Here is a 27,438-nt window from a genome sequence, read left to right on the forward strand (position 1 = left end):
CGGTGATGTATGTAGTATGTACCTATTTATTTTTCATTATTCATATTGTATCACCCGTCCCGTCACCGTCAGTAAATCATATAATTAAAATGTTTGCGCTGGGGTGGGATTCATATCTCTTTTACTGACTATATATAAAATATTGTATCCTTTTCGATCACAGAACACACTAACTCTAGCGAGTTTCGATGCTTCGATGAATTTTCAGCAGTTGTATTCCTTGCTTTACAGACAGCCTTTTTTCTTTGTTCGTGTACGGTACACCGTACACATACGAAGGTAGTTTACAGAATATTGCGTCTGTGGTCGAAAACAGCTGTCAATGACAATATTGACGAATGACAAAATCAAATCCAAATCAAAATTGACAATTTCAGTGTCAATCTGACACTGATTCATTCAGAAAATGTTGTGTTGACCATGATGTGATGACTGAAGAATTTCTTAATTATTTGTTCAGTATTAGAAACATGTACCTAATAGTGTTAGCTGTAAATTACATAATTTATGAATAAATACAAATATTCATAGCTTTTTAGGTTATACTGTAGTCAAGAATACCTAGATATGTTTTCAGTAAGTTGCCTAAGGTTAAGGCAAATAGTACCGGTTGTGTCGCAGACTGTACGAAAGAAATCATTGTACAATCGCAGTTTACAGTATTTCTTTACTAAAAATTTGTTAATTACAAACAGTGTCAGCTCTGGTATATTTATGTTATTTGGAGATCTCATACAGCAAGAAATTGAGTATCGAAGGGGTTTGCTAGATCGCAGATATGATTGGGCTAGATCAGGTCAGATATATTTATTTTTATGTTGAAATTTTATATTGAATACAGATAAAATTTGTATTCAATCAAATTACAGTAGTTAGGTAGTTATCTAATAACTTGCTTGATTTATGATTTCTTATAAGTACTTACTTAATTTATTTTCAGCAAGGATGTGTATTGTTGGAACTGCACTTGGTCCTATGCACCACTATTATTATCTATATTTAGACAAGTTCATACCCAAGGCAACATTTCTCACAGCGATGCAAAAAATATTCTTTGACCAATTATTTGCATCACCTGGCACTATCATACTGTTTTTCCTGGGTATCGGATATTTGGAAGGAAAGAATACATATAAAGTTGTTAGTGAGTTACGAGAGAAGTTTGTTTATGTTTACTTGGTAAGTATACAAATAAAGTACAATACATTATGACATCAGTTCATTTCATAACAAAAAGCAATGTCAGAATCAATAAATTAATAAAATTTTATGGTAACACCTGAAATCAAGATATTAATAAAATTGTTGCATTGCTTTTCGAAATGTTTATAACTATTGTAGTAATTAAGGTTTTTCTGCTTTTTGCAACAAAACTTAACAAAGAATCGTATTTTCTAAAGTCAAGTACCTATGTATAATGTACTTATTTTTGTTCCAGGGAGATTGTATATTTTGGCCTCCTGTGCAGTTCATTAACTTTTACTTTCTGCCATCAAGATACAGGGTATTTTATATAAATTTTGCTACAATGATATTTAATGTATTTTTATCATACATGAAACATGATTTTAAAGAAAAGTGAACATGGAAATTGTAAATATGTGACTTATTTATTAGCTTAGCAAATAGATAACTTATTATAACTTCAAATTTTTCATTTACCTCTTAATTATCTAGAAAAAACACTATCATACTTTTGTACTACTAACTTAACGCACTTAAAAAACACTTTGGCCCTAGTATGTATCTACATCAACCCCAACACATAGTCCAGTCATCCTTCCTTGTCTGCAGTTTGACTACAATCCTGTACAAGGCCAGTGCTGGGCCCAGTGGCAACCCCAGCCCCCTTACTATATCAGCTCTGCGTGCCATACTTAGTGCTTGCCCATCAAAGTCCTGAAACAGAAAACATAATTATAGTAAATATGAAAAGTTAATTTATTATTAAGCTAAGGGGAATCATAAGAGAACTACAGCTGAAAAAGGCACCAGGATACGACCTCATCACTGCTGAAGTCTTACAGCAACTCCCAACAAAAGTGCTGGTTTTTCTGACAACACTTTTTAACAGTATGTTTAGGATTGGATATTTTCCTAGCCAGTGGAAAGTCTCTCAAATAACTATGATCCTGAAAGCTGGAAAACCACCCCATCAAACCTCATCATATCGACCAATCAGCCTTCTGCCCTTGCTATCGAAATTATTCGAAAAAGTCATCAGCCAACGGCTTAACCGATGGCTCGAGGATAACAGGATAATACCACAGCACCAGTTTGGCTTTAGAAGGAAGCACTCTACAATTGAACAGGTACACAGAGTATGCGATCACATCAGGCACACCCTAGAAAGAAAAGAGTACTGTTCAGGGGTATTCCTTGACGTGCAACAAGCGTTCGATAAGGTCTGGCATGCTGGACTCCTATACAAATTAAAATTATGGCTTCCTCACAATTTGTATCAACTGCTGAAATCCTACATAGAAGACCGCATTTTTTATGTGAAGATAAATGAGGGAATGTCATCTCTTCATGAGGTAAAGGCTGGAGTACCACAAGGGTCAGTACTGGGTCCAGCACTGTACCTAATTTATACAGCTGACGTCCCAGAATCTGGAAATATTGTAACTGCCACATTTGCCGATGATACTGCCATCCTGGCATCGGACAAAGACCCCGTATCAGCTTCAAAAACTGTACAAAGTCATCTTGACCAGGTCCATAACTGGATGAAAAGATGGAAGATCAAGGCAAGTGCAGCCAAATCTAACCACATCACTTTCACTCTTAGACGTGACAACTGTCCTCCTGTAAAACTTGGAGGTGAAGTTCTGCCTCATCAGACGGTTGTGAAATACCTTGGATTCCATTTGGACAGGAAGCAGATCTGGAAAACTCACATTCAGAAGAAGAGAGACGAGCTGAACCAAAAGTATCGGTCACTGTCATGGTTACTTGGGAGACAGTCAAAACTATCAGTTAACAACAAACTGTTAATATACAAGGCTGTATTAAAACCTGTTTGGACCTATGGAATACAACTGTGGGGATCAGCAAAAACCTCCAACATCGCAATAATGCAGCGGTTCCAAAACAGTGTTCTAAAAACCATAGCCCATGCACCATGGTTCACTAAAATTGATGAGGTCCATGAGTACTTACAAATGCCCATGGTTAAAGCGGAAGTGGAAAACCTGTCAAGAGCCTACAGAGATAGGATTGCTGTTCACCCCAACAAGCTGGCTACTGACCTCACCAGTTGTATTCCAATAAGAAGGCTGAAAAGAAAGCACATTTGGGACGGTCTAGGACCAGTTGAATAAGAAGGCAACCCAACGATGGGAGGGAGTGCCTAAAACGTCATCAACACTCTCCAAACAACTGCTTATGGTCACTCAAGACCGATTGCAATGTTACAGTGAATACAAAAAAAAAAAATATATATTATTGATGTACAATGTGACTAGGTAAAGCATTCCTTAATTGGAGGGAGACCGTGCCCCCGCAGTGAGGACATGATGGGTCATGATGAATGTACAATGTGACAAAATGAATTCTGGACAAATATACATACCTATATGAAATTTAACTTACCTGTTGTTTTAAAATTGGAGCAGCTTCAGGGAAATGTTCCATAAAGTAGTCATAAACATCTGAGCTAGTCCAGTCACTAATATCAGGTATTTTTGTATCTATTGGGGTTTCATCAGCTGCTTTAGCTGAGCTTCTATCAATTTCATGTGGCTTCAAAAATGGATCAATAGTAGGCGAACTTCTATTGATAATGGCTGGAGATCCGACAACAGTTGGCCTTGATTCCAGGCAATTGTTACATTCCCATTGGTCCCATGCTTTCAGACGTTCTGGAATGCGCGGGGAGTGACACAGCGCATGGTACGCATCAGAACATATTGTGCACACAGTAAGCACACCCTGTAATAAAGTAAGTAAAATCATTAAAGTGAATTTATAATGATTAAATGTTTTGTCATAAATAATGTAAGATAAAAGCTTACCGCATCATTAGTTTCACAGCAAACCACACAGGTTTTGCAATGTGGGCATTGCCATGTGCTGTCTGGTCTGAGCTTCAAAATCCCTGAGCCTGACTGAAGACAGTTCAGGTGAGCTTTGTTGCTGCAGTCTCGACATTCAACCATTTTATCATTGGATCCTTTTGGCTTCTGTACTAGGCACACAGAACAAACACCACCAGATGTTTCTGTTGCCATAGTCTCTTCTGCTTCAGCTTCAGCTTCCATCTCGTCAGCACTTGCATCAAGGGAGTGTTGACTCTCAGAAAAAGGAGTGTCTTCTTTGTCATCTTTGTTTTGAGATATCAATCTCTTCTTCAATGTACTTTTGTTTAGTGATCCGACTGGACGACCCCTCTTCTTTTTGCTGGGTACATTGTTGTCTGAGGGATCAAATACTTTCTTAGCCATTTTACGGCGCTCTCCGACGCGGACTCCATGACTGGTGCTGCTGCTTACATTCTTTGATGAGCTGCTGTTGGATCCTCTATTCTTTTTTGGGCGACCCCTGACCCGTTGGGGGGATGATCTGGCAGATGAATTTGCTGAAGAAGTCATCTGAAAAAAGATTTGGTCTCATGATCATACAAATATTTTTTTATTTAGCCTGTTTAGTGTACTACTATATTCAAAGGCCTCATTACAACTGATCATGATGTAAAATAATATTATTCCTTTAACATACTAGATTATAAGAAGCAATATACAACAGTGTATAAAGTACCTATATTATAAAACACAGTCAAACTTACCTTTGTATTAGAGTCAGCATTGTACTCAAATCTAAAACTGTCACAGCTGTCTCCGTCATGGTCTGCGGGGCCCAGAGCCAGGTTTCCATTTGGCAGCTTAACTAAACTACCTGATGATAGCTCCTTGTTAATTATATTTTCCAGTTGCTTCTTTGAATATTTTGACTCTTGTGATGCAGCAGATTTGACTAGATCTTCAAAGGCTATGCCATTCTCTAGATAACTCTGGTCCTTGTAGATAAGTGTAGCGATGGCTGAAGTTATTATTCTTCTCTCACCGGATGCATTTGTAGTAGAAGCCATGTCTGCTGAAGGAAAAGCGAGTCTTCAAAAAGCTACATAGAAGGTGTTAAAAGCAGGAACCTCAGTTACTTAGGCTAAGTATAAAAATAATCGTAAAATTCATCCTACCTGTTGATTTATATGCCCTCTTTCTCCACTTAGCAGCGTTCCTGTAACTTACATTATCCTTATAGTCAACTTTTAAAATACTCTTCTCTCTGACGCAACGTCTAAGATCAGCTTTTGTATCTTTTGGCGATACTTTGTAACACTTGAGCATAAACTTGCAAATTCTATTTATATCAGGACGAGACTTCCTTTCACGTAGTTGATCAATAGTAGCTAATATATTATTCTTATGCTTTATGTTTGACATGTCTAAAAGAATACAAATTATATTAATTAATGGGATTTGTTCAGTAAAATGCTGTAGAAAAATAAGTTATTTTTGTATGAACATTTCCCTGTTCCGGTAAATACATACCTATAGTAAATCATGCCGGTGGAATTGATTTCACTAGCTGACACGTGAATAAAAATGAAAGAAACGGCAAGTTTCTGTATCCTCTACAAAATAATAAACTAAATAAATTCAAAAAATTGTAAGTAGGTATAAGCGAGAAGCAATGGACACAGATAAATAGAAAGAAAAAATAGTGAAGGGTAGAAATCTGTACAGACTACACAATGCTCAGAACAAGTATTAAGCGCCGACACACTGGCGGACGTGGCTTACGATTACGAACGCGGCTGTCAGCCGCGACTGATAGTGTGCACGGTCTTTTGGGACAGTTCGTGCGATCGCTCTCGGGCGTCTGAAAGCTGAACGACACAGACGTCCGAAAGGGATCTCAGAATCACAATCTAAAAATAGGAGAATAAAATTTTATTCCAGAATGGACTCCGTTGCCGTTGATCCCGTTTATTGTAGCATAGAATAAAAACGCCGACACACTAGCGGACGCGGATTACGGACGTGGCTGACAGTCGCGACTGATAGTGTGCACGGTCTTTTGGGACAGTCCGCTAATTTGTCGGCGCCTTAAGTCGCGTCCGCTAGTGTGTTCACGCAACACGGAGCATGATACTGTGATAACTTTTATTAATCTGTGTTTTTTATTTGACACTGACATTGATTTGTTTTCTTTTAAATTTGAGGTTATTGTCGGAATTTATTTCATTATTTTGTTGAAGATTTCTTTGAATTTGAAACCCATAATGAGTTAATGAGTATGATTTAAAATTAAATGTAACACGAACAATAAAAAATGGCAGTATCCTTGGTTTCCTTACGTTTTACTTGTTTTAAGTCCGCAATAGTACGGGCAGTGTTTTATTCATCTGAACCCAAACAGGTTTCTAAAGCTATAAGAGGAAAAGTTGTGAATGTGGCTATAATCGGATCTCCTAATTCAGGAAAGAGTACTTTAATAAATAACATTGTTGACAGGAAAGTAAGTATTTAAGTTAAACTAAAATATAAAGTATGAAATGAAAATCTTAACATTAGCCATTATCACATTATGTTCACATTTCTCTCAGATACCCACTCCAAGCATTTACGATCCTCTCACAATTTACTCTTAGCTCTGCCCTCCTTCCATTCTGGCTTTATGTCCGATTCCTTCGCGGTCACGGCTGTACGATTATGGAACAATCTTCCTCACAATATTAGAAGTGCACCTTCTCGCAACGTGTTTAAATGTTTGACTCGTGCTTACTACCTTAGCAAGTTAGATAAATAGACCGCTTCTCCTGAACCGCTTAAGTATATTTTATAGGTATATATTATTATGTATGTATTAGATATTCTTATGTATATATATTATGTATAATATATTGTATGTATCGGTATATTTGTATATAGGTTAATTAGGTATAATATTAAGTGACTTAGGTTTACTATTCTTTTCCTTTTTTTTAAATTCTTTTTTTGTACACCTTATTACCTATTTTTTCCTGTACCTCCTGCGGGTTGACTGGCAGAAAATGCTTTTAGCGTTAAGTCCACCCTTTGTACTTTTATTTGTAATATCTGTACAATAAAGAGTTAAATAAATAAATAAATAATATATCACCCAATATATTCATCAATATATAGCCTTATCAGCAACATCTCAGTCCCTGTCCTCCTCATCCAGTTAGACCAGTAGGACAGATGATATCCCATAGTAAATCACATAACCTAACTTTACCAATAACTCAATAACATAAGTAAGTCTTGAATAATATAATTATGATATAAATAAATTATCACATACTTTTTCAGATATGTGCAGCTTCAAATAAAGTCCACACTACAACAAAAATGGTCAGAGCCATGTGTTTTCAAAATGACACACAAATAATATTTTTGGACACTCCAGGAGTTGTATCAGAAAAGGAGCAAAAAAAGTAAGGATTAGAATTATCCATTGAGATTATTCCACAATTTCAGTACCATACTCTAATTCTGTTATTTTGATTTTCTCTAATGTTTCAGATACAATTTGCCAATTTCCATGATAGCCTCCTGCCACAAGAGTCTTAAGTGTGCCGATGTCATTGGAGTGGTCCACGATGTGTCCAACCGATGGACCAAAGATGCCCTTCATAAAGATGTCCTCTCCATACTGAACCTTGTAGAAGACATACCAGCCTTTTTGATTTTAAACAAGGTAATATTTAATATAAATTAATGCCCTGATACTATGTTTCTGCACATTTAAAAACTATGACTGTGTAGGAATTTTTCCCTTAACGTCGCTTCCCATAATGTTGCTTTGCTCCTCGGTTCACAGTGGTTCCCGGCACACCGCGCCACATTTATGGTTAGAATCAGTACTGTCAGAGTCAGAATTAAAAAAAATGTATAATAATTAGAAATACAAAACAAATAAATAACGCAATTGATCTCTTATTTTATATTTTAAATACTGTATACATATTATATAGGTACACTTACTTATCAAAACATCACAGAGGAAATCAGAATTTCAAAATTTGCGAAAAAAAAGTCATTCTCCATAGTAAGAAGTCACGTCAACTAAGTTTCTATGGAAAATGAACTTTTTTTTTCACGAATTTTGTAGTATTACCCTTTTTGCAACACCCTGTATAAAATATATACAGGGTGTTGCAAAAATATAAAAACAATTTTAAGCAATCTTAAAAAATATTGTTTGAAAAAGACTAACCATGACTGTACCACAAGTTAGCGCGACATTCTGGGACTAACAGTAAGATGAAGAGCGATGTAATGGGAATGCAGGTAAGACGTCTGTTGAGGAGCGACATTATGGGAAGCGACGTTCAGGGAAAAAATCGTATTAAGTAGGTACTAGAAACTAGGAAATATTTTTTTGTGTTCTTTCTAGTTAAGTATACCTCCTTAGCTAAGTAAAAAACATAAATTATTAAACCTTTTTCGGATTAAAATAATGTGCACCTCACACAACTAATGAAATACTTACAACTAATTGAATATTTTGTTACAGGTTGATATATTGAAATCTAAGAAGCAATTACTATCAATAATAAGAAATCTTACAAATGGAGTGATAGCTGGCAACCCTATACCAGGACCAAAGAATAAAGAAAAAGATAGTAAGAAAATTGAAACTGGCTATAGCAAATTCTCTGACGTTTTTCTTGTGTCAGCCCTGAAAGGAGATGGTGTAGCAGAAATAAAGGTTTATACCTACTTATTCTTTATTCTAAGAACTATAATATCAATCTGTAATCATTGTAATAAGATATTAGCAAACATCAGTAATTAATGAATAATATTGTATTCTGTATTAAAGTATTTGCTTTATTTATTTCTCTAGGAATACCTGATGAACAACGCAAAGCCAGCCAGCCTTCAGTACTCACCCGAGGATTGGACCGACCAAGCTCCAGAGAAACTCATAGAGGAGGCGGTTCGCGCGAAATTCCTCGACTTCCTACACCAGGAGATTCCATACAATCTCAAAATACAGTTGGAGTATTATGAGGAAGTGGAAGAGGAGGATAGAATTATTAGTTACGTGTCAGTAGAATGTCCTTCGGAGCGCCTGATGCGGCTGATCAGCGGCGCCGGCGGCGGCAGGCTACAGCAGATCAAGTCGCATGTAAGGCAAGATTTGATTGATTTGTTTAAGAAATCTGTTTCCATTGATATTAAGCTGTCTGTTTCGCCTAAAAAGGATTAGTTATTTAGTTTTTGTAAGTGTAGATAGTTTTTTCAATACAATGTATTTATTTATAAAGTTAGTTTCTGGTTTTTGTTTTTGAAACTTAAGGTTTATGTTCATGAGTCGAGTAGAAGAAGAAGATAAAATATGCATTCAGCATGCAGTAGTCATTCGGAACTTCTTTAGTTCTACGACTTCTGGGAATATTCGAAATCGAGACTTTAGGTGCTATAATATGCAGCAGTAGACAGTAAATTATTGGCTGGTGATGTTTATTTTATTTAACTCTTGGTTGCACAAGTGTTGGTCGTTTCATGATAATTATTTTCGATATCCGAAATGGAAACATCAGTATCTGTACAAATGCAATACCTACCTGTCTTAAAAATCTTGTGTTGGGGGCCTACATAATAAAAATCAATGCCTTAAATCGAGACAAATATACCTAAGTAATAATGTAAATACTACAAACAAAAAGATTTAACTCAGAAAATGTCAACGAACATAAAGTCTGGGCAGTAATACACTTACCTATAACAATAGAATCTTCTAGAAGTTTAAAGAGACTGTCTGCAACTTAACCTAACCGCACAAGTTTGTTAAGACTTGTTTACAGTTAACAGTTTATGTGTGGCGCGGCCCCAAACTTGGGTCCACACTGTTGTCGCCGCGGTAAATGCATTTAATTTACTGTTATGTATTCTATTGTATCATGTGTAGGGCCTGGTCTCTCAAGGTATACATGCCCTTACTTTTCATATTGTTTTGTCCATTTCCACGCACCGCCACTGGTCATTAGGGGTTGGTATGGATCCACACATGAATGTATGTAATATTGCATACTTACAGCTTATTCAGCGACTAATTTTTCATTTTGGTTTGATTCAAACCCGCATTGATTTCTTCCCACTTTCTTCCAAATAATTTGACTGTTGATGTTGAGGTGGCTCAGCTTCGGACTAGGACGACGCCTTATGGCAGTCTAGCTGGTTAATATTTTGACGTGTGGCCGATAGCCCAGAGTCCGACACGGCAACTTTCCAAAAAATAAGAGCCAAAACCAAAAAAAATAGAGCAATCATTCTTTGTAATTTCTGAAACTGACGTCGCGTCGTATGTATTAGAATGACGATCGGTATCACTATCCTATCGACATGACGAGGACTAATAGGTAGAAAATAATAACTACTAGCTAGTCCCGCGAGCTTCGCTTCGCCTTAAAAAGTTTTCCCGTGGGAATTCCGGGATAAAAAGTAGCCTATGTTCTTTCTCAGGGCCTAAACCATATGTAAGTCTACCAAATTTAATTCAAATCCGTTCAGTAGTTTTGGCGTAAAAGAGTACCAGACAGACAGACACAGTTACTTTCGCATTTATAATATTAGTTAGTATGTACTTAGTTACCTTCATACAATATAATAAATAAATATGTGGGGACATCTCAGACACGGCCATCCGACCCCAAGCTAGGCAGAGCCTGTGTTATGGGTATCGGACAGCTGATATATCTACACTAATACATAGATATGTAGATACATGCTAAATCTTATGATCGTACAAAATTGTACTTTCATTGTGTAATAAATAAAAATAAAAATATATATATATATATATCAACACCCAAGACCCGAGTACAAATATCTGTCTTTTATACAAATATCTGCCTCAGCCGGGAATAGAACCCGGGACCTTCGGCATAGCAGTCAGGGCCACTAACCACTTCACCATTCAGCCGTCTATATATAGGTATAAAGGTACTTTATGCGTTTATAGCTACAAATATTTAATTAACATAATTATCACCCCTTTAATTAAAATAACAAAACAGAACCGAGAGTTAAAACTTTATAGAACAAACAAGAAATCCTTTAGACAAGCGGTGAATTTGCGAATGAATGGGACATTTAAACTATTATTCTTTTAAAGGTGTTGTTCGGCGTTGTTTTCACAGACATTACCTTAAATCTCGCGAAACAAAGTCTTAAAAGGTATTTTGTTCGAATAAAATAAGATCTTAGCTCGATAAGGAAAGGTAGATTTTCGTTTGCGAAGCCTATAGTTTTACGGTGTTTTTCGAAAGGAGAAAAGTGTACACCAGGTAATAAATAAGGTTTTCAGTCGGTAGATAGCTCGCACTGCCGTTATACCGTTTCTTTGTCCACACTTCCTTATTCTTTTATTGTGTCACAGAATAGCATTTAGTTAAATCTTCATCGTTCGCGAGATTTAGGTACTATCTTTTCGAGTTGAGTTGCCTTTTAAAGCTCCGTATGTAGTCATATTCAAATTTGATTTCAAAATGATAGATATTTTTTGGTAAGATGATGAAGACGAAGTCTTGTGAAGCTCATTGGGTCCTATGACTAGCAGTATACGGTAATTTCACGATAATAAACGATGATAATACTTAGGTATTACCTAAATCTAACTATTTTTTATGGAGGTAGGTAAGTATAATAGCATCGATTAGAGTGAGATTGCTACTGAAAGTTGTTCAGATTTCTTTGCAGCCCACTGTACATACCTATATTTCTATTAATGTCCCACTACGGTATCAGAGAAGAGTGCCCAACAAAGATACGTAGCTATTTCTACCTCGTATTCTAGGGATCGTAGAATGAATTACATTCAATTAAATAATGCAATTCCAACAAAACACGGAGAAAAGAACACAGTTGGTACCTACCTAAGTAGCCGGCACGTTGCACAATCTAGTTGTATTTTTAACCGCGAATGGAAAAAGAGAGGTGTTATAAGTTTAACGTATCTGTGTAAGTGTGTATCTGTTTGGTGACTGACCACTCGATGACGAAAGCGATCTATGTAGAGATTGGTACAATTTCTTACCTGAGACGTACTTAATTTTGGTAACTAGTAGGTTTAGTACCAAGTAGTACCCACCCACCTAAAGTAAGTAAACACACTTACCTAGGAGCGTGTATAGAATGTGAGCGGTAAGAGTATTTGCCCCACTTGCGCACAATCCTCTCAGGAGTTACATGTGTTGCTCTCCATCGCAGATAGTAATGGCGCTGATATGTGTTTGTTCTGCGCTGAACAATCCTTTCAGTCGACAGATGTCCGCAGCGAGTATCGACCACCATACTGTGAGAGCACTCCTGATTTTCTCCTGTTTATTTTCACTGTTGGTACAATCACGCACTCAGCCGCTCTCGATATTATTGTGCTAAATGTTAACAGCCGTAACGAGCTCCGCAACGACACATGACGCCGATTGTACACGGGATATCGTTATTAATTTGCAGGGTATTTTCTGTATTTCGCAACTGTTTGCGTAATACGGGAAATATAATTATCTAGAATTGTTCGCGTCAGTCTTGCTTTACTTTTGATATTTTAATTAACTTCATGATCGTTTTTTTTTAAATTATGAACATTGTTACGGTACATGTATGAGTTGAGTATACTCATGTACAGAAGTACCTATAGGTACCTACCTCTACCTGCCCAGCTGTTAGTGTATACTGAACATCTGCTCTAAAAGTTAAAGCTACTTAAAAATAGGTACTTACTCTTTTCAGTCTAGTTTCCTGGACCTTTCCGTTCCGTTATTAATTTCTCCCAAGATACCTATATACTATACTATGTCATCAAACGATGAAGTGAATATCGTTATTGATTTTACACAAAGAAGAAGCCGAGATGTCATATCGTGCACATGCCAGCGTGTGGCAACAATGGTATGAAACCGCTTACCGACCGCCGCCATGATGAAAAGTGCTGAAATCGCTCCAAAAGTGAAGCTTTCAAGCACTTGACGCTCGATTGTTATGTTCCACTTAAAAATCTATCAAACCACATTGAATCGGCACTTGTATTTACTCGGGTTTGTCGATTATGCCCACGGTTTAGGAAACGAAGTACCTAGTGTTTCAGTTTATTATTATCGCCACAGTAAAATTAGTCAACTTGTACCTGTAAATGTACGTGTACTAGCTTTGAGTTACAATTTTTATTACACTCTTGACCTACATATGTATTAGTGTAAGTATATCTAGTTACTTTCCCAACATAATCTTTTTACACCTATAGAAAGCCTATTTATATAAATCTCAGCTGCGTCAGCCTTTAGCCCCCATTTTCGAATTGTTCCACGATTACTGCACATCGAATGAGCGCTCAATAACCCCCGAGTCATCTCATGACGGTCACGAGTGCAGTGGAGGCTGTAAAGGAGTCAAGTGAAACACGCGTTCAAGCTTAGACTGATCGTTTATTGATAAGCGCAAGACCTACCCTCCTACATTCATATTACACATACCGACAACCCCCTCAAAAAAAAACTTAGTAAGTAAGTAAACTTGATTATGCTAGTCACAAAATTCATGTAAGAGAAAAAAAAGAAAAACATGCAAGAAAAATACCTATTCAATATTACACATCATAATCAATTGAATATTTAGTTTAGGTATATTAAGAAGGTACATGCATACAGTATACACTGTAATTAGTAATCTTACGGAATTCTGACAGTTATCAATTTTAGACAAATCAGAGATCACAAACCTTTTTGGGCTGGGCACTTTTTCAATACGAGTCTGGACATCAAATCAAATCAAATCAAATCAAATATTTTATTGCCATCAAGTGTACATTAATGATCTTAAAATAAAATAGTACTTACATTTTGATACATCTGAGACTATAATATATTTTTTTTAGTCCCTGTATCCATTTTATTAAGTGCGGCACTCCAAATTAAAAGGGGATTTACCTACGGTGAGAAATAATTACCGTACCTAAATATATCACAAACAGTGAAAAATACAATTAAAGATAATCTCAATTATCTTATATAATTATCGCTGTCGTAGAAAATATATCTAAAAACAACTAGTAATTCTTTTTGAAACGGTAGCCGTAGTACGCCGATGTCAGGCCGATGTTGCGTTCGTATTTGGATAGAGGTGAAAAATTTGCAATAGTCGGAATTTCGTTCCTGTAAAAAAACGCGTGAATCTTTCGTCGAATTGTCGTAAAAGTAAAGTCATCAAATTTATGTATGAAAGATAGTTGCGAACCACTCTTTTTCGGTTTCTGAAACTCTTTTGTGTCTTTATATTCTTTCATAATTTTATAGACACTTGACAGACTCACGCCAATCATCTCGGAAGTCTTTTTAGCACATTCCTTTGCACTCTAATCAGTTGATTCCGGCCAATTTTCTATATTATATTTGTAAATATTTAGAATGATGGTCTTTTCGTTTGGCGAAAAAGAACCACGAGGACGCTTTTTTCTGGGAGAGAGAAAGTCTGACTCTTGTGCTCTGTCAGTTGGGGCTGTTTCCCGGGAAGGGCCAGCAGGTTGTGGCTCCATAACGTTTATAAAAATCAACAAACGATCACAACGCGAAAAGTCAACAAGGAAAAACCTAACAGAAACTTAACAAATATAACATGATGTAGACAAGAAATAGAAGCAAATTACACTGAGACTGAGAACATATTAGCGCATTCGAGCATTCAAAGAAGTCGAATGAAAATCAGTCAATGTGACAGATGCATCGTGACAGTCATTGACCTCAGAAAAAATATATCTCATAAGGCTCCCCGCACACGGGCCACCGGCCACAAACCACAAAACGCCGCCACTGGCATATTTCCTATCATTTTTGTACATTTTATATGGACTCGCCGCACACGGTTGTCGCCGGTGGCGGCCACACGCTACAAATCGTTCCCATACAAAAGCTTCGCGTGGCGACGTTTATGGCTGTGGCCTAAACCTCTTTGGTGATAGCTATCACCATAAAGTATCACATCATAGCACTTCCACGTCCATATCTTGAAAACTCACTAACCGATTTTGATGAACCTACACTTGGTTCCTACGGTCGGAGGATCCTCCCTTTGCCATGGGGAAGCGCTTCCAGCATCTCCATACTGCCTTCCTAAGCTTGGACCATTTCCCACCACGCTGGTCCACTGCGGTGTTGGTGGGTTCACATATCTAGGTGTTTTCCTTCTCCGTAAGAGCGATGGTATACATTGTACTTAAATTCAAAGAACTCATTGTTACCTACATGTCAGCGCTCAGATTCGAACCCGCATCTCTTGCTTGAGAAGCGGGCGCTTACGCGACTGAGCCAGTTAGACTCGCGCACTGAGTGTTCCGTACAAGTCTACTTAATTACCTGAGGTAGTTTTCCTTTTAATTTCATCATAATTATGTACATCTATACGAAATATCAGCTTGATATCTTTACCCGTTTCCGAGAAAAAAGGTGGTAACAACAAAGTGTGATCCTATAAGGGTTCCTTTTTTTCCTTTTGAGGTACGGAACCCTCAAAAAGAATAGTGACAATCGGATCAATCGTTTCGGAGATATGCGTGGACATACATACCAACAAGCATATAAACATACAGAGGTACATAAACATTTATAAAATTTTGAATATTTGTTTATTAGCCCTAATATATTGTCATATGTCAATATGGTGCAGTTCCAATAATCTTACATACATACCGAAAATATATGTACTTACCGAATAGACAATCTTTTTTTGAAATTGATTAAAAAGGTTTATTATCCCTGAATTTAGTAGGAAGTGATGCCATGCTAAAGAATAAAATAAAGCAATTAAAATTAATTCGATACATTGGTCGTGAGTCGTGATCCTACTTCATATTATAAATGCGAAAGTTTGTAAGTGTATGTGTGTATGTATGTATGTATGTACGTTTGTATGTTTGTTATTTCTTCACGTCAAAACGGCTGAACCGATTTTAATGAAATTTGGAATGGAGTTAGCTGACACCCTGGATTAACACATATGTTACTTTTTATCGCGGAATTCCCACGGGAAAACTTATTAAGGCGAAGCGAAGCTCGCGGGAACAGCTATTATATTGAAATATTTGTTATTTTTGTATTAGTTTACTTGAGCAAGTAAATATTTAGATTTATCTTTTTGTATAAAAATATTAAGAAAAAATTATTGCCCAGAAATGGATCGCAATTTTTCCTTTTTTCGGTAAAGAACTTTTTTGGTAGCATCACTTATAAAATGTCAGAATTCTTTCCAATTAAAAATTAGAGAGTAAGTACAAATATTTTCACAAAAAAAAAACAAATGTAGTTGATATAGGTAAGTACTAAGTGCCTAGATCTTAGATTGAATGTTTAAATTGAAAGATAACAATAACAAGTAATAATCAATCCGGCATTATTTTATATAAATGACATTTATAGTAACTTATTTACTAGTTAATAGACTAACAAACAAAATTACTATTACATATTTATTTTACTTAGCATTGTTAGCCTAGCGATAACAAAGTAAGTAGCCAATAATTCATTGTATTATTAAGTATATTAGTTTTTATAGGGCGATGTTTTATACAATTTAACACCATAATTATAGAATACATATATTATAACTATTACAAATATCTAACAAAATCATAGGTAGGTATATAAGTAGCGTGAATTACTTTATTGTGATAAATATCTTATGCTTACAGACAAAGTAGGTGTAGGTACTTATATTATGCCATTGTTGTTGACTAATAGCCCCAGCGGTCAGGCGGCCTCACGGTCCTGCCAAAACGAGTCACACGTTGAGTACCAGCCACATTGTGAGAGTGAGATACGTTTACAGGGGGATTTTCAGCTACTACTATGTCATCATACGGCAAGGTCATTGACTGAGTAGTGAAATCAGCTGGTTCGCGGTCGCGTCTATGCTCCGAGTCTATCAATAAGTGGCGTCTATTTCTTATCAAGGTACCACCACCCTGTACATCAATTACATATGACCTTGTTCCTCGCAATGCCCTGACTATTGCATTTTGCCAACTTTTATTTATACGTACTTTTACCTTTTGTCCCACTTTCAAAGATAACATATCACGCGCCCTTTTATCATAATGTTTCTTTTGTTTTTGCTGTCGAATTTCTAATTCACTTTTAACATTTTTATGTATCTTCGGAATAAGAAGGTTTGGTGTGCACGGTATAACACTCCTTAATTTTCTACTGTTCAATAACTCCGAAGGAGATGCTAACGTACTACTAATTGGGGTATTTAGTAACTCTAATAATGCTAGTCTAAAATCCGAGCCGTCATATCTCGTCTTTTTTAGAATATTTTTTATTGTTTGTACAAATCTTTCTGTTTGTCCATTAGACTGAGGATACCGTGGTGATGACGTCACATGATTAAAATTCCATTCTCTTGAAAATTTTGTAAAGCTGGAGGAGCTAAATTCTGGTCCGTTATCTGTCATACAGGTTTCTGGAATGCCCTGCCTACTAAAAATTATTTTTAATTGTTCAATAACATGTTCGGACGTCAAGTTGAGCAATTGTATTACTTCTACAAACTTGCTAAAATAATCTACTACTAATAGATAACTAGACCGCTCAAAATGAAAGATATCGGCTCCTACTTTTGACCACGCTCGCGTCGGCACTGGATGCGGTATGAGAGTCTCCCGTGAATTTTCATTTTTGAATGTGAGACATGCCTGGCAATTCTTAATTAGATCCTCTAATTGTGAGTTAATGTTGGGCCAAAACATTGTTTCTCGTATCCTTAGTTTGCATTTCTCTAGCCCTAAATGACCTACATGTACTTTGTGTAATAACTCAGTTCTCATTGATTTTGGTATAATTATTCTTTGTCCCTTCCATACTAATCCATAAGATAATGTTAGATCATCGCGAAAATTCCAATACGGCATAATTTCATCACTAATACCTTGTTTATGATCCGGCCAGCCATTTTTTATATATTCTATTAATTTTTGCAATTCAGAATCGTTTTGCGTCTCTTTTTGGATCTGCATAAAATGAGTGTCAGTGAGCGGATTGCACAGTGCGACGGCGCACACCTGCGCCTGCGCCTCCAGGTCGTCGCGCGGCGCCGGGGGCTCGCCGCTCCCGGGCTCCACCGCGCGCGACAACGTATCGGCAATAAATAAATACTTGCCGGGCTTATAAACCAACCTAAAGCTATATGGCTGCAAACGTAACAACATTCTTTGCAGTCTGGCTGGCGCACATACTATTGGCTTAGAAATGATACTCACAAGTGGTTTATGGTCAGTTTCAATTACTACATCACTCCTACCGTAGATGTAAGAGTAAAATTTTTCACAGGCGAAAACACATGCCAATAATTCTTTCTCAATTTGAGCATAAGCTTGCTCCGCTTTCGTTAGCGATCTTGACGCATAACAAACCGGTAAATTATTTTGCATAAGACAAACACCTAGCCCATCCTTACTTGCGTCTACCGAGATAACTACAGATTTATCTAAGTCATAAAACTGTAACACTGGTACATCCGTTAAACATTTTTTTAAAACATTAAAAGCTTGTTCATGTTCAAAAGACCAATTCCATTGAATGTTTTTTTGCAATAACTCTCTGAGAACACTTGTTTTTTCCGATAAGTTAGGTATAAAACTGCCTACATAATTTATAAGGCCCAAAAATCTTTCTAAATCTTTCACATTATTCGGTTGAGGCATATTTTTTATGGCTGATATCCTAGACTCATCAGGATAAATTCCACTTTCAGATATAATGTGTCCGAGATACTTTATTTCTGTCAGACAAAATTTACATTTATTTTTATTAAGTTTTAAATTTATATCCCTACATCTTTGTAATACTTTTCTTAATCTCTTATCGTGTTCTTCTTTTGAATCAGCGTAGATAAGCAAGTCATCAACAAATAAACAAACACCCTGTATGTCATCAAAATGTTCGTACATTTTTTTATGGAAAACTTCCGATGCTGACGTAATACCGTACGGCAAACGTAAGAACTTGTACCTTCCGTAAGCTGTATTGAATGTACAAAGATCTGTACAGTCATTACTCAATTTTTGTTGCCAAAATCCTTGTTTTGCATCTACAGTACTATAGAATTTTGATCCTGCTAATTTTACTGTGATTTCATCCAATGTAGGTAACCTAAAATGTTCACGCCTAATAGCTTTGTTTAGATCTTTCGGATCTAAACAGATTCTCAAATCACCGTCAGCTTTCCTTGCTACTGTCATACTGCTGACCCAGTCAGTGGGTCCCTCAACTTTGGCGATTATTCCCTGACGTACCATATCATCTAACTTTATTTTTATTTTATCCTTCAAGGCAAGCGGCAATTTTCTTGGTGCATGAACTACAGGCTTAATATTTGGATTAACCTGTATTTTATGCTCACCTGGCATACAGCCTAACCCTTCAAAAACATCAGAAAACTCATTTAAAATACTTGTTCTATATTCTTCGCTCATACTTTTTGTTACTGTTGATACTAAGTGGACCATATTCATTTCCTCACAAGAATAGCGCCCTAATATAGGTGGAGAATCTACATCAGCAATGATAAACTCGAGAATATACTCCATGCCCTTGTACGTTACTTTCTGATTGCAACTACCAACTACTTTTATATCTCCGCCTGAATATCCCCTTATTTTTATGCACGATTTCAAAAGATTAGTTTCTGATAACCCTATATCTTGTAAATACCTACGAGGCAAAACATTAACATCCGCACCTGTGTCTAACTTAAAACGTATCTCACACTCATTAATACAGATAACAGCAGACCAATCGCTATGTGATTTATTCAAACAATAGATTACCTCATTAGGAGACTCCTCTACGCACATCTCGTAAACATTACACATCCGTGAATAGTGATTGTAGTTGTTACACTTGAAACACTGCCTACCAAATGCCGGACACTTATCTTTGTCATGTGATATACCACACGAATGACACTTAACACTTTCATTTGGCCGATCACTGTAACTACGTTGGTTAAACCGTTGGTGTCCATCGGGTTGGAAGTGGAGTGGCCGGGCTCCGGCCCAGCGCGCCCGCGGCGGCGGCGGCGGCGGCGGCGGCGCACGGGGTCGCATGCGAGCGCCGCGTGACCAGCCGGCCGCGGCACCGCGACCCGGCGCGCGCTGTCCTCGTCCTGACGACACCCAGTACGCCTGCCCCTGCTCCTCGGTGTTCCTCATAGACCCACCATACTGCTGATCAATAGCGAAAGCTCGATGTTCCGTACTTTCCTGTTTGATTGTTACTGCCTGTAGTCTGGATATTTGTGCCAAGTTGCATATTTCTAACGACTTTTTTAACGTTAATTCGGGCTCACGTAACAACCTTTCTCTTAAGGCTACTTCACGGATACCACATATTAGCCTGTCCTTGATTAAGTCATCACATAAGTCTTTAAATTCACAACTTGCAGCAATTTTCTTCAACTCGAATGCATATTGTTCTATTGACTCAGTTTCGCTTTGACTCCTGGTGAAAAACTTATGTCTTTCTATTGTTAGATTCTTTTTCGGCAAAAAAAATGAATCAAACTTTTTAAGTAAGGTGGCTGTGTCCTTGAAAGTTTCATTAAACTGTTCATACACTTCACGGCATTGTTCTCCAATCACGTGTAGTAAAATACTAATTTGCACTTTCGGGTCCTTAGTGTGAAACTCACACGCTTCACTATAAATTATAAACGAGTTTTTCCACTTTGTCCACGACGATGATAAATTTCCGCTAGTAATATTGTCCAAATTGTTCATAAAATGAAAAGGCGGCGGAGGTACAAATGCGGACTCCATTTTGTTACTACGGTGTTAGATTATTTGTCACTCACTCCGAACTATAGGTATATTGCACTACAGTTATTTTTTATTTACTATCTACAGTATAACGAAGATCTGTACGTAAATAATATACTGTATTTAACCGTATTAAATTTAACTTAAACCGGCTGCGCCATGTAAAGGAGTCAAGTGAAACACGCGTTCAAGCTTAGACTGATCGTTTATTGATAAGCGCAAGACCTACCCTCCTACATTCATATTACACATACCGACAGAGGCCGGCGACGCGACAGCCGGCCTGCTGGGGTCACTCGCTTACGAAACACGAAGTTTAGGAGCGCTGCTGGCGTACCGATTGCATGACAGATCTCGTTCGTTTATTTTTTCTCAGGCAAGAGTAACCCTCCTGCACTTAGTGTGAGCCGAAAATTCCACCACATGTGCACTGTCACGTTCAACAACTTAGTGTGTGCTTAGCCACATACGCGCGCTAAAACGCCCTCAACTTTATATTGCTTTTAGGAGATAAATCAACCCACCTCGCCACGCCAACTTGAATAAATAATCTGGCTAAATAAAGTTCTGAGCGGCTTCCTGCTGCAACCGGATCTGAAGTTTGTAATTACGTGGTAGCGAAGATAGTCTAGTTCTGTATGAGTAACAATGCTCAACTACAGCGAGCTACCTACAGTAAATGAAAGGACGCGGTACGCTATTATATCTAGGTACTTTATGTTCTAAGGTACCTGCAGCAAGCGGATCGCGATATGTAGCCCTTGTGACATTTAGCGATGTTTATGGGTACCTAACTGTAAAGCGTGTTAAAAAAGTTCGCCCTATTACGGCTTATACTACACCACTTTAACAACACCTTGTATATCTAACTGGTATGCACAGTTGCTTCGAAACATGTATATACGAATACAACAATCAAAGAGGGAGGTAAAAATTAATATTCCAACACATAAAAAGCTACTAAGGGTCAAAAATATATGAAAAGTTTAGCTTTCGTAAATATTTCATATTTACATTAGGTATTATGGTCATCAGGAAAGATAAACATTGAAACTGCCGTGAAAATATCAGAATCTGTCCCGCAGACATAGGTGTTGAACGTGTTGAACTAACTTTGGTTTGCATAAATAATCAAATGGCTACAATATAGGTACAGCGGGAATGCATCTCGTACGAATTCATGCGGAATGAAGTCACGAAGTCTATCAACAGTAGCGCTGCAACTACATCGCGGAACAATCCTTCTCCGCGCGGGTGCCGCCTCCATTACGACCGAAACGATAAAATTATTATTATTGAATATACATGTTACGGTCCGACACTCAAAAGTTGTATCATCAAAACTTTAGATTAAATCTACTCAAACGAATGCTTTTTCCTTCCCCGACTCACCAGTAAAAACTCGACAAAAGCAATCGTAAAAATTCGAAATGGAAGTGAAGCGTGGCCAAAATAATAATCGTGGATTTTAAAGCTGAAAAGCTTCATAAAATGGTAACGAGTGTAATTGTACGGAACCCGAACTCTGCCCGACATCGGAACGTCATTGTACGTAGCTGCCCTCTTCTTTTCCTTGAATAGGATTAAGTTGATTTGTGGACGATGTTTCCATGCGATCGAGGTTTATAGAGCGACATTTTTAATACTGAATTTATTTTCTTTCCGCGACAGTTTATTCGTTGTTTACTTGAAAACTTTGTTTCGGTGACCTCGATTTACATAGGGTAAGTAAGTCTGTGCGTCCATAAAAGCCGTCAGTCTTTATTGGGTTTCCAAAGTCGTCGATATTTCCAGTGGGGTTATCGCCGCAGGGCCGCGCGGTAATAAAGCGGGGAGTGCATGGCTCATGCAGCGCGGAGCTATCGCAGGGGTCGACATATTCTCATATTAAACCTGCCAACCGGAGACCGCTTCGTCGACATCTTCTTTATAAACTTTTCACGTCCATGTTACGAGTATACGTATCTAAAGGAGAGGAGGATAAGAAGAAATTAACTAAATTGAGACATATTTTAGGTTTAAATAGTTAATTACTTACTATGTATTTCCAAACTCTTTAGCGGAACCAAGAACTTTTTTCCGATCTTGGCCCAGTTCAGAGACCTCCAACCGTTATTCATAGAACATGATGAATTCTAAATAAAGTTATGTATACGATATTAGGTACATAATATATTTACAGGTTTTTAAAAGTGTATAAATAGTTATACAATAATCACAAAACATCTGTTTATTCTTATTAGAAAATGCTAATTAGTTTCTAAATGAAACCATTAGTTTTAATTGTATTTCCATTAAATCTTATTGCTACGCAATTTAACTATGTACTTACGTACTACGAATCTCGTAGCCTTATCGTAGCAAAGCTACTCATACTTTATGTAGGTAGGTAGGTATTTGTGGCAAACTTGTAACTTGTAATAGCACCTATACCTACTTGACGACCGAATGGCGTAGTGGTTAGTGACCCTGACTACTGAGCCGAAGGTCCCGGGTTCGATTCCCGGCTGGGGCAAATATTTGTTTAAACACAGGTATGTGTACTCGGGTCTTGGGTGTTGATATTTATATTTAGTATCTATCTATCTATGTATTTGTGTAGATATATCAGCTGTCCCACACCCATAACACAGGTTCTGCCTAGCTTGGGGTCGGATGGCCGTGTGTGAGATGTATATTATACACATATTTATTTATTTACTTCGGCGAATTTTGATATCAATAAGTTTTCATGAAGAAAGCAATAGGTACAACTTGTGTAGAGTTCTAAAAATTCTCAAGTTGCCTACAGGGTACCTGTTCAAAATGTATGCTTACGGGAGCGCAGTAAGTTTGGCCTGTTACGATTTCAACTTTACTTGAACAGTTGTACTCGTGCCTGCTTCAACACTTCGATACTAAAGTTTCCCGATATCCTCTGTGAAAAGGTTACCCTACTGGTTACCTATGTAGATGTAAGCATATATTTTAGGAATATACCTGCTATGGTTTCAGTCAGATCCTTCATATCAGATTGGTCAATCAATACAGGGTATGCTAAAGGAGGGTGACTCAGGTGGTTATTATAAATAAAGATTTTATTCTACATAGTGACGTTTGTTGGTCACGTGTCCTTTTGACTGACTATACCACTAAGCAACACTCTGCTTATGGAACAATTAAAGAAAAGTCAATAGAAATCATGAGAAGTCTTTCAACAACGTTCGTAAAGTTCAACATATAAAATATTAAGCCAAAGGGGTGAGGTCGGTAAAGTTCGAGCATGAGTAAAGGGTATTCAATTTCTTTAACGACCATAATTTTTCCCAGGACTGGCCATGAATCTTGAAGATAAGCGTTTTAATGGAAATAACAGCTCGGAAGAGCACATTTACGGACATACGCGAACTATCGCGCGCCCATAACCCAGCGAGGAATGCTTTTGCATAAACATAAACTTTTTGTTTCATAAAATGGCTTCCTAAAATGGGCTACGTATCCTCAACGTTCAGCCTTGTAGCCACTGCTTTTCCGCTTCAGATTCAGAAAATTCATGCCAATAAAACCTTTCCTCGGATGACTTGATTTATAACAATATGTTTATTTTATCATTATCCGATCGTCATCGAAAGGATTTTTGTAGGTCTGGCCAAAAAGGAGAAGTCAATAACGTAAGCCACAAATATCGGGCTTCGGACTTGACTCGAAACCTTCAGCAATATAGCCAACGTTCTGACAACTATACCACCCGGTCGTCGTGTCGTCATATGACGCCATAGAACAACGCGGACTCGGGTATGTATGACACATTATAGTCCAACCATTCGTAACTTAATAGCCCATTTGGGAAACACAAGTGAAGAGTCTTTATTCGGCACTATTATATCTACGAGAGAGAAATTAATGGAGTTGAGCAGACGGCTTTAATGACCTATAGGTAGGCACTTAGTTGTAGAATAGAGTTCTCGCACCGAGCGATTTTGAATCGAGATTTGAGGTCGCAGTAGATTGGCTGCCACTGTTCGCTAGTTTGGTTTGAATAGCCATTTAGGAAGTATCGAAGCTATTATTTAATGTTTACTGTCGGGTGAACCTACGTACATAATTGCGTATACACAAGGAATGCACGGAACGTAAGACATGTTTTCAGTTAGTTTGCGGTGCGAGGATGGAGGATTCTTCCGTCAGGACTCGCTTTAATTAAATACAACCTAAAACTCGTTACAACACACTACTTCGTTTCAAAAAACCAATTACAGAAAGAGGGTCGTTTTATTTACATCGGGAAAACAAAAGCACTCGAAAATCAGAGAAAAAATACAAACGGAATTTCTAACGTAGCTAAAAAGGATTTTAGTGTAAACATTGTCGAATAAACAGCAACACGGAAATTTATTTGAAGGGAAATCTTTCTAGCGAAAAGTAAACACGTCTCGAGTGAAGTACTAGTGAGGGATGACTGATTCACTGGTTTAGAAAATGTTAGTTGATTTTTGAATTTCACTCTTGAATGCGCGCTTTAAAGCTGGCAGCGGGCGCCTTCGGTTTCACGTATTCTCACGTCAAGTACACCGCACACCACGACCACGCTCAAAGGGAATTCGGTGTATGCCTATTCAATATACGCATGCAAATACATACTTCTTACCAAATTGAATTCATCTCAATAAAAATATGAACCTACTTATAACGATAAAATCCCATTAAACGCAAATGCCGCACCGACTAGGAAAATCTAATGAAATAAGCGTGAAAAATAAAGGACTAAACAAGCACTGAAGCCAATTTGTGTAGGTGACAGGAAACTTTGTTAAATGTTATAGTTGTAACCGGGGAATTTATGATTAGAAGTTGGAGTGGACTGCACGCGGCGTCTAACTTTAGAATTCAATTACAGAAGGTTATCGGATTCTGTTTTTTACATTGTTATTGCGGAGCTCAGACGGCCAATATAGAGACTGAATTTTCTCCAGTTACTCTACAATAATAAAGGTTTTGCTCGGTAAAAGAGCATTTCATTCTGCGCTGTACTTTTAAAATGGGCTTAAATAATATTGCAAAGACATAGCATCTAGCAGCAGTATTCATTTATTCAGCGCTCATTATTTTTCTTGATAGCATAGAACAAACCACTTGAGATTTAATATATAATAACCCTCTATTGTTTTCACGTTTAGTTGGAATTTCACCAAATGTTAAACGTATTTAATTTATTTAGTCGCCTGTCAATCTTGTGTCAGTACTAAATGCATTTAAAATAGGATTTAAAAACAATTTTAAATACTTTGAGCGTTGGGTAAAAGTCACCCTTACATTAACGTCAGGTCACAGTCATGTTGCGGCCTCATACATTCGGAGTTACCACCGCGATCATGCCCACTCAGGTACTTGACCGCTGCCAAATATCCTTAAGATTGGGGCAGGAAACCCTAAATTGAAGTGAAGTTTTCTCATTAATTTGATTATGTCGATCCCGAGGCTGGGGCCCGTGTCACAAGTTACTTCATTAGTTACGCAACTTGCCAAAGTCCTTGGGAAATACGTTTTGTAAGACGCGAATCAGCGGAATTATGCCAACTTATGGCGACGGCGCTCGCCTTTTGTTCCAGGACTCGCTGCGACACATCAAGGCGAGGCAGTGCGATCCACAATCTTGAATTACTTATCTTACGCTCATCATTTGATCCGCTGCCACTGAGAGTGACAGTTCTTATCTTGTTTCAATTTCGGAATTTCGTGCAGCCTATCATTTATTATTGAGATGGAAGTTATAGACCAATACCTATAAAATTATACGTAAATAAGTAGATGCCATATTATTTTTACGGTTTTACCTCAGTGAGGTTGTTTCTCATTCGCTTTAAGCAAACTTATATGTTCTTTTTTGAAGTGTATGAATATTCCTGAAATAAATAAATTTATTATTATTATTACTATTTATAAGTTTAAAATAAAACCACTAGCCAGTTTCGCTGTTCAATTTTCCATATAATAACTATGTTAAGCCAAATCCAATGGCAACGAATACCAACCCTGTAAAACATCTGCTTTCCATCACGCTACCACTATCGCGCGGTGCACATTGTACCCATAAAAGTAAGAGCTTGAAGCAAAATGTAGCAGTTAAGTATTTCCGCAGAATAAATGTGTTTAAAAGTAAAATTCACTTAACAATAAGGTGAGTAATCGCGTGTACGCCGCAAAACCCCGAGTGGCTTCGGCGAAATACGTTATGATATGCAAAACAGACGTCATAAAATTAGAATTTAAAATCAAAGCTCCGTTTCAGAGGTGTTTTTGTGTCTCCCGAACTGCGGGACAGAATGCGCATAACTTGGTGCCGAATATTTATGTCTAGTGACGCCAGCCACACTCTCGCGCCATATTTACCGCCAAGATCTTGTTTACCGCACCCATTTTGAATTTCGAATTATGTAATTGCTCTGTATAGTATTAGTTGTTGTTCTGTGGAGCACCAGATTGCTAGCCACTACCTTATTGTAATAGCACAAATGCGTCAATGATTTGGTAAGTAACTCTAGTGCGGTTAATCTTAATTTCTAAACTTATTAAACTTTGCCACGAATTTGCACTTAATTTTCGTATCGGCTTCCTAAC

The 27,438-nt window shown here is 37.4% G+C and overlaps 4 protein-coding genes across 6 annotated transcripts; 2 read left to right on the plus strand and 2 right to left on the minus strand.

The window, feature by feature from the left end:
• The first annotated feature begins 394 nt into the window (after positions 1 to 394).
• Positions 395 to 1,644, plus strand: LOC119694934 (mpv17-like protein 2). The gene is made up of 3 exons (XM_038122593.2): positions 395 to 796; positions 941 to 1,179; positions 1,439 to 1,644. The coding sequence occupies exons 1-3, from the start codon at positions 568 to 570 to the stop codon at positions 1,580 to 1,582; spliced, it is 612 nt and encodes a 203-aa protein (XP_037978521.2). The 5' UTR covers positions 395 to 567; the 3' UTR covers positions 1,583 to 1,644.
• Positions 1,588 to 5,713, minus strand: LOC119694933 (histone-lysine N-methyltransferase 2C). Of its 3 annotated transcripts, none has more exons than XM_038122591.2 (6): positions 5,553 to 5,713; positions 5,198 to 5,446; positions 4,787 to 5,091; positions 4,017 to 4,592; positions 3,595 to 3,933; positions 1,588 to 1,899 (listed from the first exon to the last, which is right to left on the minus strand). In XM_038122591.2, exons 2-6 carry the CDS (start codon positions 5,442 to 5,444, stop codon positions 1,753 to 1,755), a joined length of 1,614 nt encoding a protein of 537 aa, XP_037978519.2. In that variant the 5' UTR covers positions 5,445 to 5,446; positions 5,553 to 5,713; the 3' UTR covers positions 1,588 to 1,752. The 3 variants fall into 3 exon arrangements, with proteins under 3 accessions (XP_037978519.2, XP_037978518.2, XP_037978520.2); XM_038122590.2 differs by having other exon boundaries at positions 4,787 to 5,094; XM_038122592.2 differs by lacking the exon at positions 5,553 to 5,713 and having other exon boundaries at positions 4,787 to 5,111; positions 5,198 to 5,335.
• Positions 5,714 to 6,187: 474 nt separating this feature from the next.
• LOC119690490 (GTPase Era, mitochondrial) lies at positions 6,188 to 9,304 on the plus strand. Its single transcript, XM_038105705.2, has 5 exons — positions 6,188 to 6,522; positions 7,338 to 7,462; positions 7,551 to 7,725; positions 8,545 to 8,739; positions 8,878 to 9,304. Exons 1-5 carry the CDS (start codon positions 6,337 to 6,339, stop codon positions 9,241 to 9,243), a joined length of 1,047 nt encoding a protein of 348 aa, XP_037961633.2. The 5' UTR covers positions 6,188 to 6,336; the 3' UTR covers positions 9,244 to 9,304.
• A 6,992-nt stretch (positions 9,305 to 16,296) lies between these two features.
• On the minus strand, positions 16,297 to 21,096 carry LOC119692073. Its single transcript, XM_038111310.2, has 2 exons — positions 19,852 to 21,096; positions 16,297 to 16,789 (listed from the first exon to the last, which is right to left on the minus strand). The coding sequence occupies exons 1-2, from the start codon at positions 20,839 to 20,841 to the stop codon at positions 16,772 to 16,774; spliced, it is 1,008 nt and encodes a 335-aa protein (XP_037967238.2). The 5' UTR covers positions 20,842 to 21,096; the 3' UTR covers positions 16,297 to 16,771.
• Positions 21,097 to 27,438: the final 6,342 nt, after the last annotated feature.

This window comes from Plutella xylostella, chromosome 22 (genome assembly GCF_932276165.1).
Source record: "Plutella xylostella chromosome 22, ilPluXylo3.1, whole genome shotgun sequence".
Taxonomy (NCBI): Eukaryota; Metazoa; Arthropoda; class Insecta; order Lepidoptera; family Plutellidae; genus Plutella; species Plutella xylostella.